The sequence below is a fragment of the Cebus imitator genome, unplaced genomic scaffold (genome assembly GCF_001604975.1).
Source record: "Cebus imitator isolate Cc_AM_T3 unplaced genomic scaffold, Cebus_imitator-1.0 Scaffold82, whole genome shotgun sequence".
Taxonomy (NCBI): Eukaryota; Metazoa; Chordata; class Mammalia; order Primates; family Cebidae; genus Cebus; species Cebus imitator.
This window is the reverse complement of record NW_016107397.1, coordinates 3,434,088-3,451,222: the sequence shown is the minus strand read 5'-3', so window position 1 is coordinate 3,451,222 and position 17,135 is coordinate 3,434,088. Positions and strand designations below refer to the sequence as shown.

The window sequence follows — 17,135 nt, the reverse complement described above, 5'->3', positions numbered from 1 at the left end:
TCTGTCACTTCCAGACCCACCTCACAACTCACCTGCAGGGCAAGCCCCCCTAACTCTCCTAGGTGAGCCCTCCTTCTTTCTCTTTTTCCAAGTTTTCTCAGCTCTTGCTACAGTATCATAGCACACTGCTTACAGTGGTTCCTGTTTCAGTGATAAGCAATCTCTCGGAATTAGATTATCATTTGAAAACCTATTTCAACTTTTCCTTCCGTTTAACCTGGTATACTGCTTTACACCCAGTAAATACTCAACAAATGCTTTTCTGTTTTTTAGATACAGGGTATCTTTCTTTCCCCTAGGTTGGAATGTAGTGGCATGATCGTAGTTAACTGCAGCCTTAAACTTAGCTGGGATTACAGGTGCACACCACTACACCTGGCTACTTAAAAAAAAATTTGGCCAGGTACGGTGGCTAACACCTGTAATTCCAGCACTTTGGGAGGTCGAGGTGGGCAGATCATGAGGTCAGGAGTTCGAGACCAGCCTGACCAACATGGAGAAACCGTGTCTCTACTAAAAATACAAAAATTATCCCAGCATGGTGGCAAGTGCCTGTAATCCCAGCTACTTGGGAGGCTCAGGTAGAATTGCTTGAACCTGGGAGGCGGAGGTTGCAGTGAGCTCAGACTACACCATTGCACTCCAGACTGGGTGACGGAGCAAGACTCTGTCGCAAAAAAAAAAGGTTTTTTTTGTACAGATGGGGGTCTCACTGTGTTTCTCAGGCTGGTCTTGAACTCCTGGCCTCACATTATCTTCCCAACTTGGCCTCCCGAGGTGCTGGGATTAGAGGAATGAGTTACCTGAGTGACCTAACTGTCTACAGGTGGAGATGCATTGGTGCTGTTCCAACCACAAAATCGTTCAGCCCTCTTGGATTAGCTGTGTGTGGATTTTGCAAGAGACCAGTGAGGAACTGGAGTATGACCAATGATCAGTGCAAAAACCAAGGTCCAAAGCCCAACCTTGAACTTTAAAGAGTTTGCTCCACCAGGGAAACCAACAAGTCACAGACAGTAAACAAACGCCATCTTCTGGGTTCAGCTAAGTTTTGGGAGACCGTCTGCAGTCCTGCAGTCAGGGACAGACAGTCCAAAAACTGAATTTGGAATCCATCGCCCAGATCTGCAGCTGCCCTGGAAATCCCTCCAGTTCGTGGCAATACCACTACTTGCCAGATAGTCAGGGTATAGACCTCAGAGTCTCCTGTGAAGATGTGTCCCAAATCCAAACCCTTCCCTTCACCCCACGACCTAGATGCTGGCAACAGGCTTCTGCTGCAGGCTTCTCCAAGCTCCTGCTCTTGTTGCCAGCCAGCAAAGAGGTTTGTTTTTTTATTGAAACAAGTCTCGTTCTGTGTCAGGCTGGAGTGCAGTGGTGTGATCTTGGCTCACTGCAACCTCTGCCTCCCAGGTTCAAGTGATTCTCCTGTCTTAGTCTCCTCAGTAGCTGGGATTACAGGTGTGCCCCTCTGTGCCTAATTTTTGTATTTTTAGTAGGGGTTTCACCACGTTGGCCAGGCTGGTCTCAAACTCCTGAGCTCAAGTGATCCAGCCTGCCTTGGCCTCCCAAAGTGCTGGGATTATAGGTATGCGCCACCGTGCCCCGCCGGGATCCTCTTAAACCACTCTCCTGCCCAAGCCCTCCAGTGGGTTCCCATCACATTACCCAGTGCAGGGTCTACCATCTCTCCTCTGCTCACCAGGTTCACTGGCTCTGGCCTTCCCATCTCTCTCTCTTTTTTTTTTTTTGAGATGGAGTTTCGCTCTTGTCCAGGCTGTAGTACAGTGCCACGATCTTGGCTCACTGCAACCTCCACCTCCGGGGTTCAAACGATTCTCTTGCTTCAGCCTCCCAAGTAGCTGGGATTAGAGGCATGCCCTACCATGCCCAGCTAATTTTGCATTGTTAATAGAGATGGGGTTTCGCCATGTTGGCCATGCTGGTTTCGAACTCCTAACCTCGGGTGATCCACTGCCTTGGCCTCCCAAAGTGCCAGGATTACAAGCGTAAGCCACCGCACCCGGCCCCCTTCTCTCTCCTCTTTAAGAGATGGGGTCACCTAGGCTGGAGTGCAGTGGTGCATGATGGCTCACTGCAGCCCTGATCTCCCAGGCTTAAGTGATCCTCACACCTCAGCCTCCTGATTAGCTGGGACTACAGATGTGCACCATCACGTTCTGCTCATTTTTGTACTTTTTGTGGGGACGAGATTTCACCATGTTGCCCAGGTTGATCTCGAACAACTGACTGCAAGCGATCTGCCAGCCTCGGCCTCCCAAAGTGCTGGGATCATAGGTGTGAATCAGGGCACCCTTTTTTTTTTTTTTTTTGAGATGGGAGTCTCAATATGTAGTCCAGGATGGAGTGTAGTGGTGTGATCTCAGCTCACTGCAACCTTCGCCTCCCGGGTCCCGGTTCAAGCAATTCTGTCTCAGCCTCCCAAGTAGCTGGGGTTACAGGCACGAGCCACCATGCCCGCAAATTTTTGTATTTTATAGTGGAGATGGGGTTTCACCATGTTGGCCAGTCTGGTCTTGAACACAATCTGCCCACCTCGGCCTCCCAAAGTGCTGGGATTACAGGTGTGAGCCACTGCGCCCGACCAAGCTAGGGCACCTTTAAGACCCTTTCTGTCTCTTTGGTCAGGCATGGTGGCTCACGCCTGTAATCCCAGCACTTTGGGAGGCCAAGACGGGCAGATCGGTTGAGGCCAGGGTTTTGAGATCAGCCTGGCCAATATGGCGAAACCCCGTCTCTACTAAAAATACAAAAATTAGGCTGGCATGGTGGCATGCACCTGTAATCCCAGCTGCTTGGGAGGCTGAGGCAGGAGAATCATGAACCTGGGAGGTGGAGGTTGCAGTGAGCTGAGAGCATGCCACTGCACTCCATCCGGGGCAACAGAGACTCCATCTCAAAAAAAAAAAAAAAAGAAGAAGAAGAAAAAATACGCTTTCTGTCTCTTAAACATGCTGAGTTCCTGCTCACTCTGGGTCTCTACTTTGCTCCTAACATACAGTCTTCTCATAACGGGCTCTTTCTCATCTACCCAAATGTCATCTCTTCTCCCCACTCCCTGCAACTGGACCTCTGTGCAGACTCCTGCATCCACAAGGCTATCCCCATGTAACCCCAGGGTCTGTGTCAGCCCCACTCACAGCGGCAGACCGACAGTATGTGTCTGCAGATGGGATCTGCCTGAGGTACCTAGCACCTGCCATGTAGTCTAGTGACAAACGTTGAATTTTGGATGCAACAAAACACCAAATAGTTTCAGGCGATGGTTACCCTAAAGCCCTGACCCAACCACTGTGCTATCTAGGCATGTAACAAAATTGCACTCATACACCATCATTTTTCTGGGGGGAGAGTCTTGCTCTGTCTCCCAGAGTGGAGTGCAGTGATGAGATCTTGGCTCAGTGCAAACCTCCACCTCCTGGGTACAAGTGATTGTCCTGCTGCAGCCTCCTGAGTAGCTGGGATTACGGGTGCCCTCCCACCACACCCACCTAACTTTTATATTTATAGTAGAGATGGGGTTTCGCCATGTTGGCCAGGTTGGTCTTGAACTCCTGACCTCAGGTGATCCGCCCACCTCAGCCTCCCAAAGTGCTGGGATTACAGCACCATGCCTGGTCATATCCTGTAAATTTATACCCAATAAGTGATTTTAAAAAAACACATCAGGCTGGGAGTGGTGGCTCATGCCTGTAATCCTAGCATTTTGGGAGGCCGAGGCGGGCAGATCACTTGAAGTCAGGAGTTTGAAACCAGCCTGACCATTGTGATCCCACAAGAAGAATCTCATAAATCCAGAAAACAAGACATTCAGGGGAACAAGGGACCCAACCCCTCAACATGTCAGTGTCATCATAAGGAACTGCACAGGATTTAGAGAAGCTTGAAAATATGATAACCAGCATGCTGAGGTGGCTCATGCCTGTAATCCCAGTACTTTCGGAGGTTAAGGAGGGAGGATTGCTGAATCCAGGAGTTTGAGACCAGCCTGGGCAACATAGCAAGACCCCATCTCCACAAAAAATTTAAAAATTAGCCAGGTGTTAGCCGAGTGTGGTGGCTCATGCCTGTAATCCCAGCACTTTGAGAGGCCGAGGCAGGCAATCACCTTATGTCAGGAGTTCAAGACCAGCCTGGCCAACATGGTGAAACCGTCTCTACAAAAGTACAAATACAAAAAAGTTAGCCCGGCATGACCATGGGTGCCTGTAATCCAGCTTCTTGGGAGGCTGAGGCAGGAGAATTGCTTGAACCTGGGAATCAGAGGTTGTAGTGAGCTAAGATCATGCCACTGCACTCCAGCCTGGACAACAGAGCAGGACTCCAAAAAAAAGCCAGGTGTGGTGGTATGCACCTGAAATTCCAGCTACCTAGGAAGCTGAGGCAGGAGGATCACCTGAGCCAAGGAGTTTGGAGGCTGCAGTGAGCTATGATCGCACCGCTGCACTCCAAATCGGGCGACTGAGTGAGACCCTGTTTCTAAAATAAATAAATAAAATATATAATAACCAGGTACAATGCCTGGTCCTGAACTGGATCCTGGTTGGAATAAAGCAGCAGGAAAGGACATTTTTGGAACAACTAGAGAAACGTGAAAATCAACTGGGTATTCAGTGACGCTAGGGAATCACTGTAATTCTGTTGAATGCAATGTTATTTCGTTACATAGGAAAATGTTTTGATTTTTTTAAAAAGATGCCTAGGCTGGACGCGGTGGCTCATGCCTATAATCCCAAAACTTTGGCAGGCTGAGGTGGGTGGATCACTTCAGCCTAGAATTCAAAACCAGCCTGGGCAACATGGTGAAACCCTGTCTCCACTAAAAATTCAAAAATTAGTCAGGCATGGTGGTTCGTGCCTATAGTACCAGCTACCTGGGAGACTAAGGCAAGAGAATTGCTTGAACCCTGGAGGCAGAGATGGCAATGAGGTGAGATTACACCACTCCAGCCTGGGCAACAGAGCGAGACTCCATCCCCAAAAAAATAAAAAATAGAAAAAAGGCAGAGGAGTAGGGCCTAGCCCAAGAGGAAAAGGACGGAGGAGATGACATGGGACCCACTGTCTGCCCTGGCTTCTTAGCCCAAGTGGCCTCTGGGTGTAGGCAAGAGCTCCAGGTGGCCGAAGAAGCCAGGGTGGGCGCTCACCCGCAGGAAGGAGTCCAGGGCACCATTCTCCATGAACTCCGTGAGAATCATGACGGGCATGCTGTTGGTGACCACACCCTCCAGGCGGATGATATTGGGGTGCTCAAACTGGCCCATGATGGAGGCCTCGCTCAGGAACTCCCGCCGCTGCCGCTCCGTGTAGCCGCCCTTCAGGGTCTTGATGGCCACACAGCTCTCCTTCTTCCCCGGGGCCTTGAGCCGCCCCCGGCACACCTCACCAAACTCACCTTCAAACAAGGACACGGAGGTCATCAGCTCTCCTCCCGCCCCGGTGTGGTCCTGCCCTCCTGCCTGCCCACCCCCACTTCGTTCCCAGGTGCCTGGGCAGCCTTATGCTCTCACCTGCGCCAATCACCTCTTCAATCTTAACGTAGGAGACATCGATCTCTTTTGCAAATTCCCTCACAGCCTCATTAGGGTCTTCGTAAGTGAAGGGGTCGATGTAGACCTTAGTACCTGAGAATCAGGCAGGGCCTCATTAGCCGGGAATTAACTCCCAGGTGACTCAGAGGCTACGCTCACAGGTCTTGCCTCCAGGCTCCTAGTTCTTTCTTTTTTCTTTGAGATGGAGTCTTGCTCTGTTGCCCAGGCTGGAGTGCAGTGGCATGATCTTGGCCCACTGCAACCTCCACCTCCCGGGTTCAAGCGATTCTCCTGCCTCATCCTCCCCAGTAGCTGGGATTACAGGTGCCCACCACACATGGCTAATTTTTGTATTCTTAGTAGAGAAAGAGTTTCACCATGTTAGCCAGGCTGGTCTCGAACTCCTAACTTCAAATGATCTGCCCACCTACACCTCCCAGGTTCAAGTGATTCTCCTGCCTCAGCCTCCTGAGTAGCTGGGATTGCAGGTGCCCAGCACCACATCCGGCTAATTGTATTTTTAGTAGAGAAGGGTTTCACCACGTTGGCCAGGCTGATCTCACACTCCTGACCTCAGGTGATCTGCCCACCTCTGCCTCCCAAAGTGTTGGGTTTATAGGTGTGAGCCACCGTACCCGGCCCCAATCCCCTATTTCCATCAACTTAGGGCAACCCACCATGCCCGATGAGATACTGTCCGTGTTTGTCCGAATATTCTGCTTCTCTCCCGCTGCTCTGCTTCCTGTAGCCAAGGGGAAAGGAGCAAAAGGTAAACTGAGTTACATACGTCTATGAGGCACACAGTGAAGGGAGGAGCAGGAATTGGAGAAGATTCCAAGTAAAAAGAGGCTGAGGGGCACCCAGAAAGGCTTGCCCTGTAGCAACCAGGCAACTGGTCATCAACTCAGGCTTTCTGAGGCCTCCGGGTGTCAGAGTTCTTACCTGAGGCAGAGAACAGCGACCACAATGACCACCAGGACCAGCACCACACCCACAACTGCCGTGCCCGCGATCAGGGCCAGCTGTTCCCGCCAGCCCTCACTCTCTGCGGGAGGAAAGGTTGCTGATCAGGAGAAACAGACAGCCCTGTAGGAGGCCCCAGCCCCGGCTCTGAGCAGTGAGCTGTGATCTCCTGAGAACGGGTCCCCAGTACAGGGGACAGGTGGAGGGAGAGGACACAGGCAGGCAAGGTCAGGGAACAAACAGTGGGTTTCAAACTGTCCTCCAGGGGCCAGCAGGCTCCTCTGAAGTCCCTCAGGGCAAGGGAGGAAGTTTCTCAATCTTTTTACTGCCAGAGTAGTTTTGTGTTTGTTTGTTGAGACAGAGTCCCTGTCACCCAGGCTGGAATGCAGTAGCACAATCTCAGCTCACCGCAACCTCCACCTCCCTGGTTTAAACAATTCTCCTGCCTCCGCCTCCTGAGTAGCTGGGATTACAGGTGTGCACTACCGTGCTCGACCAATTTATATATTTTTAGTAGAGATGGGTTTCACCATGTTGGCCAGGCTGGTCTCGAACTCCTGGCCTCAGGTGATCTACTCACCTCAGCCCCCCAAAGTGCTGGAATTATAGGCATGAGCCACCGTGCCCAGCTGCCAGAGTGGTTTTGATTTGGTTCTAGTATAAATACCAGAGTCCACAAAAAATCTCCTTTGAATGAACTTTTCTAAAGATAAAACACTTTCAGGCTTTTATCCAAAAAGTAGAAACAACTGAAATGTTTACCAATAAATAAAAGAATGAACAAAACCAGCTATTTCCATACAGCTGATTATTACGTTTCCAGAAAAAGAAATGAAATAATGGCTAGGTGCAGTGGCTCAAAATGCCTGTAATCCCAGCACTTTGAGAGGCTGAAGTGGGAGGATTGTTTGAGGTCAGGTGTTTAAGACCAGCCTAGGCAAAATAGCAAGACCCCATCTCTACAAAATAATAAAATAATTAGCCGGGCATGGTGGTGAGCACATGTGGTCCCAGCTACTCAGGAGGCTGCGGTGGGAGGACTGCTTGAACCCAGGAGTTTGAGGCTGCAGTGCACCATGATCACATCACTATACTCCAGCCTGGGTGACAGAGCAAAACCCTATCTAAAATAATAATAATAATTTAAAAAACCAGCAGGCTGGGTGCAGCGGCTCCCGCCTGTAATCACAGCACTTCGGGAGGCTGAAGTAGGCAGACTGGCTGAACTCAGGAGTTTAAGGCCAGCCTGGGCACATGGTGAAAACCTGTCTTTACAAAAAATACAAAAACATTTAAAAAAAGAAAAATAAGCCAGGTATGGTGGCTCACACCTGCAGTCCCAGATACTGGGGAGGCTGAGGTGTGAGGATCATCTGAGCCCTGGAGGTTGAGGCTGCAGTGGGCTGTAATTGAACCATTACACTCAAGCCTGGGTGACAGAGCGAGATCCTGCTTCCAAAACAAAAAACAAAACACAACCAAAAAACCCACAGATATATACTACAACATGCATAAACCTTGAAAACATTCTGCTTGGTGAACAGTCACAAAAGACCACACTGGAGGATTTCATTTCTATGAAATACCCAAAACAGGCAAATCCGTAAAGACAGGAAGTGGACTAGTGCTTGCCAGGGGCTGAGGCAACAGAAGGATCTGTGTCAGGGGTGATGGCTAAGGGCTATAGGGTCGCCTTTGAGGGAGCTGAAATTTCCCAAAATTACTTGTGGTGGTGACTGCACAATTCTGTGAATGTATCAAAAGCCATTGATAGTATACTTCGAATGGGCGAATTGTATGGCAGGGGAACTCTATCTCAGTAAAGCTATTACAGAAAAGTACAAGGTTTAGAAAGCCGCTGGTCCAAAGCTGGGTGCTGCAGCTCATGCCTGTAATCCCAGCACTTTGGGAGGCCAATGTGGGAGGATTGCTTCAGGCCAGGAATTCAAGACCAGCCTGAGCAATTATCAGGAAACACAGAGCTCAACAAAAATTTTTAAAAATTAGCTGAGCACAGTGGCACACGGCTGTAGTCACAGCTACTTGGGAGGCAGAGATGGGAGGACTGATTGAGCTCGGGAGTTGGAGGCTGCAGTGAGCTATGATGGTGCCATTGCACTCCAGCCTGGGCAATAGAGCGAGACTCTGTCTCTTAAAAACCAAAGTTAAAAAAAAAAAAAAAAAGCAGCAAGCCACTGGCCCAGCATATTAAAAATAAAAAATAATCTGTTACCTCGAATCCTCAAAGTCCTGCAGGAAGGTTCATGATATTCCCATTTTACTGGATGACGAAATGGGGGCACAGGTCAGGTTGTTGCTAAATGTTGAGCCTGCAGTGAGCTTTTGTTTTGTTTTTTGAGACAGAGCCTTGCTCTGTCACCCAGGCTGGAGTGCAGTAACACAATCTCAGCTCACGGCAACCTCTACCTCCCAGGTTGAACCAATTCTCCTGCCTCAGCCTCCTGAGTAGCTGGGATTACAGGCATGCACTACCACACACAGCTAACTTTTGTATTTTTAGTAGAGATGGGATTTCACCATGCTGGCCAGGGTGATCTTGAACTCTTTTATTCATTTATTTATTTATATTTATTTATTTATTTATAATAGAAATGGGGTTTCACCTTGCTGGTCAGGGTGGTTTTGAACTCCTGACCTCAGGTGATCCACCCACCTCAGCCTCCCAAAGTGCTGGGATTTCAGGCTTGAGCCACTACGCCCGGCCAGATCTTGAACTCTTAACCTCAAATGATCCTCCTGTGTTGGCCTCCCAAAGTGCTGGGATTACAGGGTGAGCCACTGCACCCAGCCATGCAGTGAGCTTTGATCATACCACTACTCCAGCCTGGGGGGACAGAGTGAACCAGGCCGGACTTCACACTCAGCTGTTGGTTTTAGTTTCGACATCCTATGTTCCCTCCTCTTTAGGGTGTGCCATGTGATTGACAGGAAGGAGGACATGAAGATGGGACTTTGGCCCGGGCACAGTGGCTCATGCCTGTAATCCCAGCACTTTGGGAGGCTGAGGTGGGCTAATCATGAGGTGAAACCTGGTCTCTACTAAAAATACAAAAAATTAGCTGGGCGTGGTGGTGCACACCTGTAATCCGAGCTACTCGGGAGGCAGAGTCAGGAGAATCACTTGAACCCAGGAGGCAGAGGTTGCAGTGAGCCGAGATCGCGCCATTATACTCCAGCCCGTGCAAGACTCCGTCTCCAAAAAAAAAAAAAAAAAAAAAAGATGGCACTTTGGGGTCTTTCCAGCAACTTTGGGGGTCTTTCCAACCCCCACCCTCACCCCCTTCCCCAGGCTCACCATCCTGCTGGGTCTGGCTGTGATGCTCCTGGCCGAAGGGCCCGTAGCCGGCCTCAGAGCGTGCCCGCACCTGCACCAGGTAGCTGGCTCCCCGCTTCAGTCCCCGCAGCTCTGCCCGGTTTTCTGATGTCTTCAGGAACCGCACGCTGCTGGGACCCTCAGCGCCCTGTCCAGGAGAAGGAGGGGACTGGCTGTCACCCGGGGCCCAGGTTCCTGCTGTTCTTGCCTCCTCCCCTCACCCTGCGCTCACATCACTAGCCTGCCTGGCAGCTGGTGAGGCCTTTGGGAGAACTTACAGGTGTGCAAGCCATGTGCTGTGCATTCATAACATCTTTTTTAAAAGACAAGGTCCCACTCTGTCACTCTGGCTGGAGTGCAGTGACCCAAACACAGTTCACTGCAGCCTCAACCTCCTGGGCTCAAGTGATATTCCCACCTCAGCCTCCTGAGTAGCTGGGACCACAGGTACATGCCACCATGCCTGGCTAATTTTTTTTTTGGGACAGAGTCTCACTCTGTTGCCCAGGCTGGAGTGCAATGGTGCAATCTCGGCTCACTGAAACCTCTTCCTCTTTCGTTCAAGTGATTCTCCTGCCTCAGCTTCCTAAGTAGCTGGGATTACAGGGACTCACCAGTGCGCCTGGCTAATTTTGGTATTTTTTGTAGAGATGGGGTTTCACCATGTTGGCCAGGCTGGTCTCAAACTCCTGACCCCAGGTGTTCTTATACCTGCCTCGGCCTCCCAAAGTGCTGGGATTACAGGTGTGAGTCACTGTGCCCAGTCTGATTTTTTTTTTCATTTTAGATTTTTTATAGATATGAGGTTTCACCATATTGCCCAGGCAGGCCTCAAACTCCTAGGCTCAAGCAGTCTGCCTGTCTCGGCCTCCCAAAGTGCTGGGTATTACAAGCGTGGCCACCACACATGACTTGAGCCACTGTGCTGGCCATGTGTGCCTGGTATGTTACAGTAACTATTACATAGATGAGGCGTCTGAGGCTCAGACAGGCCAAGGGGCTTACCCAAGGCAGCCCAGAGAAGCCATGGCAGAGCTGGAATTCAAATGCCTGACAGGTGTCTGCAACACAGATATCCCAGCCGGAAGAGCACAACCCATTGCCCACCCACTCCTAGGGGCACGGGTTGGCCTCACCTTCTCATGGTACTTGACCTCGTAGTCCAGCACAGCTCCACTGGGTGCCCGGGGAACAGCCCACGCCAAGCTCAAGCTGCTGGGTGAGGACCGTATCACCCGGATGTCCGATACCGCAGGGGGTACTGTGAGAGGCAGAGACACGGAAACCTTATGCATGCACGTCTGTCCTTTGTCTTTTTAAATTTTTGTTTTCTTCTTTTGTTTTAGACAGTCTTGCTCTGCCACCCAGGCTGGAATGCAGTGACACAATCTTGGCTCACTGCAACCTCCACCTCCCAGGTTCAAGCAGTTCTTCTGCTTCAGTCTCCCAAGTGGATTACAGGCACCCACCACCATACCTGGCTAATTTTTTAATTTTTAGTAGAGATAGGGTTTTACCATGTTGGCTAGGTTGGTCTTGAAATCCTGACCTCAGGTGATCCACCCACCTTGGCCTCCCAAAGTGCTGGGATCACAACTGTGAGCCACTACGCCCAGCACTAAATTTTTTTTTTTTAGTAGAGACAGGGTTTCACCATGTTGGCCAGGCTGGTCTTGAACTCCAGGGCTCAAGTGATCCACCTGTCTCAGCATCCGAAAGTGCCGGGATTACAGGATTGAGTCACTATGCCCACCCCTTGCCCCCTTTCTGCCTCTTGCCCCCAAAGCCTTGACCGCTCACACTTCCTGGGAACCCCACTTCAAAGCCCCTGCCTCTCCCTTTCAGGGTCTCAGTGACATCCCTCCTGCCGGACCACCAGCTGCCCTAGCCCCCAAGCCTCACCCTCTCGGTCCGTGGTGACGTTGACAGGCTCAAATGGGATGGGCCCCGTGGCTAAGGAGGACACCCCATTCAACGCAGTGACCTCAAAGGCATAGGTGAAGTCAGGACGCAGGCCTCGAACCATCACCCAGGGCTCCACCAGGTCCCGGGGACCGGGATCGAAGGTCAGGTCTCCCCCGCAGGGCGCGCAGGAACCTCCGGGTCGGCACTCCCGACAGCGGAGGGCGTAGGTGAGGTCCTCTCGGCCGCCTGACTCGAGGGGGGCACTCCATTCCAGGCGCAGGGAGGAGCCGTTCAGGTGGGAAACCACGCTCCGTGGAGCCGAGGGAGGGGCTGCAGGAGACCGGGGGTCAGGCAGAGGCCGACCTGCTCCATGGCAGTGGGGAGAGGGCAGTGGAGGGGCCAGCAGCCATGCTGGCCTCTTGCCTTGGAGACAGCGGGCTTCACCTTGGAGCTAGGGAGCAGCATGCCCGGGGCAAAGGGAGGAAGTCCAGGGAGGATGGGGGCCATGTCGGGGTCCGCCTCAGGGGTCTCTGATCCCTCCCCAATGAACTGCACCTGGGTGCTGGTCACTTACTGGTGCAGGGCGCACCCCGGGGGTCTGTGCGTGCCCGGAAGTACCCAATGCGACACTGGCAGACAGCTGATCCGATGGTGTTAGAATGGCTGTTGGCTGGGCATGGCTGGCAGGACCCTTCTCCGGACAGGGGCTTGAAGGTGCCCTGGGCACAGGCTGAGAGAGCAAGAGAGAGAAAGAAAGCATTCATCAACAGTATGCACAAAACATCCATCTGCACAGTGGGCCTGGTGGCACAAGCCTGTAATGCCAGCGCTTTGGGAGGCTGAGGCTGGAGGATCGCTTGAGCCAAGGGGTTCCAGACCAGCCTGGGCAAGGGTCAGGTGCAGTGGCTCACACCTGTAATCTCAGCACTTTGGGAGGCCAAGGTGTGTGGATCACGAGATCAGGAAATTGAGACCATCCTGGCTAACACGGTGAAACCCCATCTCTGCTAATACAAAAAATTAGCTGGGTGTGGTGGTGGGCGTTGGCAGTACCAGCTACTTGGGAGGCTGAGACAGGAAAATTGTTTGAACCGGGAAGCAGAGTTGCAGTGAGCAGAGATGGCACCACTGCACTTCAGCCTGGGCGACACAGTGAGATCCCATCTCTTAAAAAAAAAAAAAAAAAAATCCAGCTGCTTTTAAGGCTGATGAAGTGCTAAGGTGGGAAAATGGAAGAAAGATCTCAAAACCTCACCTCTTAAGAGGAGAAAGGAGACTCTCTCCCCAGAGAAGCGGTCCTAACCTTTTTTGACCCTGATCTTGGCAGTCTGGTGAAGCCCACAGAAAGACCTCTACTCCAAATTATGACTTCAAACGCACACCACAAAATATATAGCAATACCAGGGAAACCAATTAAGCTGAAATGCAATGACTGAAACATGAAGAAAAAAGTGTGGGCTACAACAACATTTGTGTTTCTTTACTAAGATGTAGCAGCAGGTCTCCTAACCTCTGTAGTACTGAAGTCATCATGAGCAAAAACAATGTTTTGAGATTCTCAAGGCACTTGGAATGGGCTGTAAATACCTGTTATTTTTTTTTTTTTCCTAAGGAGGAGTCTGAGGTGGGCAGATCACTTGAGGTCAGGAGTTCAAGATCTACCTGGCCAACATGGTGAAACCCCATCTCTACTAAAAATACAAAATTAGCTGGGCATGGTAATGAACTCATGTAATCCCAGCTATTCGGGAGGTTGAAGCAGGAGAATCACTTGAACCTGGGAGGCGGAGGCTGCAGTGAGCTGAGATTGTGCCACTCACTGCACGCTAGCCTGGGCGACAGAGCAAGACTCTGTCTCAAAAAAAAAATAAAGTCATTTTGTTTTCTTCCACCAATGCTCACAGATTCCCTAGAAAACCAGAGGGTAAGAAGCCCTTGTCTAGAGGGAAGGCTACGTGAGAATTCAGTATCAGCAAATTAGAGAAGACTCACAATGAACAGGTGGGGAGAACTTGATGGCTTTGTCCGGACACCAACAAGGTCCCCCCACAGGACAGTCCTGCAGCCCAGGCCAGCCTCCCATGGTCGGCAAGCAGGGAAGTTGGCCAGGCTTCCAGAGAAGTCTGGAAATGAGAAAGAGCCCAGAAAACAGATCCACCCTCTAGTAACCTCAGGAGAAGGAAGAGCATTTAAAATGGAAACTTGGCCAGGTGTCGGCTCACGCCTGCAATCCCACTTCGGGAGGCCGAGGTGGGCAGATCCCGAGGTCAGGAGTTCGAGACTAGCCTGCTTAACAAGGTGAACCCAGTCTCTACTAAAAATACAAAGTTAGCCGGGAGTGGTGATGTGGGCCTGTAATCCCAGCTACTCTGGAGGCTGAGGCAGGAGAATCGCCTGAACCTGGCTGCAGTGAGCCAAGATCGTTCCACTGTACTCCAGCCTAGGTGACAGAGGGAGACTCCATCTCAAAAACTAACCAAATAAATAAAATGGAAACTTAAGAAATGGGTCTGGGCTAGGCGTGGTGGCTAATGCCTGTAATCCCAGCACTTTAGGAGGCAGAGGAGGGTGGATCATGAGGTCAGGGGTTTGAGACCAGCCTGGCCAACATGGTGAAACCCTGTCTCTACTAAAAATACAAAATTAGCCGGGCATGGTGGTGGGTGCCTGTAATCCCAGCTGCTCGGGAGGCTGAGGCAGGAGAATTGCTTGAACCGGGGAGGCGGAGGGTGCAGTGAGCCTAGACTATGCCATTGCATTTCAGCCTGGGTGACAGAGCAAGACACAGTCTCCAAAAAACAAACAAACAGACAGACATGGGTCCAAGAGCAGAGTTCATGGCGTTCGTTCAGGACCCTCCCCCTGGATGAGCAGCACTCTCGGGGGCAGCTCCAGCTCTCACCTCGGCACTTGGTGTTCCCTTCAGCCGCCTCGAACCCCGGAGCACAGCTGCAGCCCGTGACTGGCTGCTCGGCCCACTGGCCATCCTCACGGCAGTAGAGGCTGGGACTGGGGCCAGGGGCAGGGACGGCGTCCACCACACAGCTCCCGGCCACGGGCACGACAAGCTCCCGAGGCACAGTTTCCGGGAAGCGGGTCAGGTTCACAGTCAGCTGGGCACACTTCTTGTAGAAGAGGTGCAGGGACAGCAGGGCCATGCAGGCGCCCTGGTCCTGGAAGGCCAGGTAGAAGCCGGCCTTGCTGAGTGGTCCCAGGCGCAGCGTCTTCACATTCACCTTCCCGGTGGCCTCGGCCCCAGGGCGCTTCCGGGTGAGATGCTCAGCGGCCACCGTGTCCACCTGCCAGGGTGGGGGAGACACACCGCTGCTGTCCCATTCCCTGAGGACCCAGAGGACTGTCATGTGCTTCCCAGCTCACCCTCCCAGACCTCCTCCATTCCTGTTCCAGAACCTTCCCCCACCTTCCCCAGGACACACTTTCTGCAGACCCCCACACTGTCCATTCATCCTTGCAAAGCTCCTGCAATGTGCCCAACCTCCAGCCTGCCCCTCTGCCCTTTTCAGTCACTTGTTCTACAAACATTTACTGACACTGACGCAATGCCAGGCTTTGATCTCAGAGTCAAGGAGACAGAAATAAATGAATCCTAGGGAAGTTATAAAGTATCCCGAGGCCGGGCCTGGTGCCTCAGGCCTGTAATTCTAGCACTTTGGGAGGCCGAGGCAGGAGAATCGCTTGAGCCCAGGAGTTCGGTATCAGCCTGGGCAACATATCGAGATCCCATTTTAAAAATATAGATATAAAATAAAAATAAACAGGTGGGGCACGGTGGCCCACACCTGTAATCCCACACTTTGGGAGGCTGAGGCGGGTGGATCACCTGAGGTCAGGAGTTCAAGACCAATCTGGCCAAGATAGTGAAACCCCATCTCTACTAAAAATACAAAAAAGAATTAGTGGGGTGTGGTGGTGTGCACCTGTAATCTCAGTAGGGCTGAGGCAGAGAACTGCCTGAAAGAGGAAGGGAGGTGGAGGCTGCAGTGAGCCAAGATTGAGACACTGCACTCCAGCCTGGGTAACAGAGCGAGACTCCGTCTCAAAAATTTAAAAAAATCTTAAAAAAGTTAATGAAGTGAAATGAGTGCCGAGACAGACAGGTGGGCAGAGCTCTGCAGGATGGCAGGGAAGAATCTGCCAAGGCGGCACAGGCAAGATCTCAGAGCTGGAACCTGGAAGACAAGTAGGGGTGTGAGAGACAGAGAGAAGAAGGCCCCTAGGTGGAGACTGCTGCAAAGTCCGGAGCTGGAAACCAGCCAGGTGCAGTCAGGGAGCGCAGCAGCTCAGCGTGGCTGGAGCGTGGTGGGGTAGGGTGGCCGAGGTGACTGGAGGCCTCAGGCCTGGGTCTCCCTGGGGGCCTGGCCAGGCAGCCCCCGGATATTCTGCTGCTCCACCCACAAGACCACCTGCTTCCCTCCCCATAGCTCAGCCTCCTGCTTCCAGTCCCCAGGGCCTTGACCAGAGGCCTGGGAACCGCATCGGCTGCCCTCTAGGCCATGGGCCTGCTCGCTAGGAATCCCACCTTGGTTGTGGGTGAGCCCCAGGGGTGCCTGGGTACCTTGATGTAGGGGTTCTCCATCCAGGCGGGCGTGAGGGCCGTGGCCGTGTCCGCGTCGCTCTCATAGTAGAAGACGGTGAAAGTCTCTTTGCAGGAGCGCCCGGCCCGAGGCAGGGACAGACACTCCAGCATGGTGAAGCGCAGCGTGGCGTACACGTGGACGGCGCCCCGCCGGGGGACCCAGCCCGTGCGGAGCCAGTGGGCCTGGCCCGGGGGGCGCTGCACATCACACACCTCGTAGGTGCGCACGCTGTGCTGCTCCTCATCCAGGCCGCTCAGCTCCTCCCACTGCAGAGAAGGGGGTCAGGTCGGGGGCCCGCCAGGGAGAAGGCTGCATGGAGTGAACCCCATAAAGTGAGAGGGACTGAGGAAGGGGCCGCTGGTACTGTTCGGAGGGCGCCTCTGAGGGCAAGGGCTCAGATGACACTGCTTGGGCCACTGTCATCTGGGGCACAAGGGTGAGGAGTGGTACACAGAAAGCAGGCGGCAAGGGCACCCCCTCCTCCCTTAGTTTCCTCCAGAGCTCCAGCTCCTGGGCCCAGCTCTCACCTGCCCATCCACCTGAGGGAACGTCACCCACTTCAGATCAGCAGTTTCCAATTTTGTATTCAGCAGGGTCTCTGAGACAGAGAGACAAAGTCAGTGCTTGGGGTGGGGGAGGGAGGTCAGGAACACCAGATCCCGGCCGGGTGCGGTGGCTCAAGCCTGTAATCCCAGCACTTTGGGAGGCCGAGGCGGGTGGATCACGAGGTCAAGAGATCGAGACCATCCTGGTCAACATGGTGAAACCCCGTCTCTACCAAA

At 52.4% G+C, this 17,135-nt stretch overlaps 1 protein-coding gene across 1 annotated transcript in view; it reads right to left on the bottom strand.

Moving 5' to 3' along the window:
* Window positions 1-17,135, bottom strand: part of EPHB4 (EPH receptor B4) — a 26,550-nt gene that overhangs the window by 6,036 nt on the left and 3,379 nt on the right. The window contains exons 2-12 of the mRNA XM_017533537.2: window positions 16,881-16,951; window positions 16,332-16,619; window positions 14,658-15,054; window positions 12,329-12,484; window positions 11,752-12,084; window positions 10,986-11,110; window positions 9,832-9,997; window positions 6,495-6,597; window positions 6,230-6,294; window positions 5,532-5,645; window positions 5,169-5,416 (exon numbers count right to left, since the gene is read on the bottom strand). Of these exons, the coding sequence (XP_017389026.1) occupies window positions 5,169-5,416; window positions 5,532-5,645; window positions 6,230-6,294; window positions 6,495-6,597; window positions 9,832-9,997; window positions 10,986-11,110; window positions 11,752-12,084; window positions 12,329-12,484; window positions 14,658-15,054; window positions 16,332-16,619; window positions 16,881-16,951 (2,066 nt within the window). The remainder of the gene's footprint in view (window positions 1-5,168; window positions 5,417-5,531; window positions 5,646-6,229; window positions 6,295-6,494; window positions 6,598-9,831; window positions 9,998-10,985; window positions 11,111-11,751; window positions 12,085-12,328; window positions 12,485-14,657; window positions 15,055-16,331; window positions 16,620-16,880; window positions 16,952-17,135) is intronic.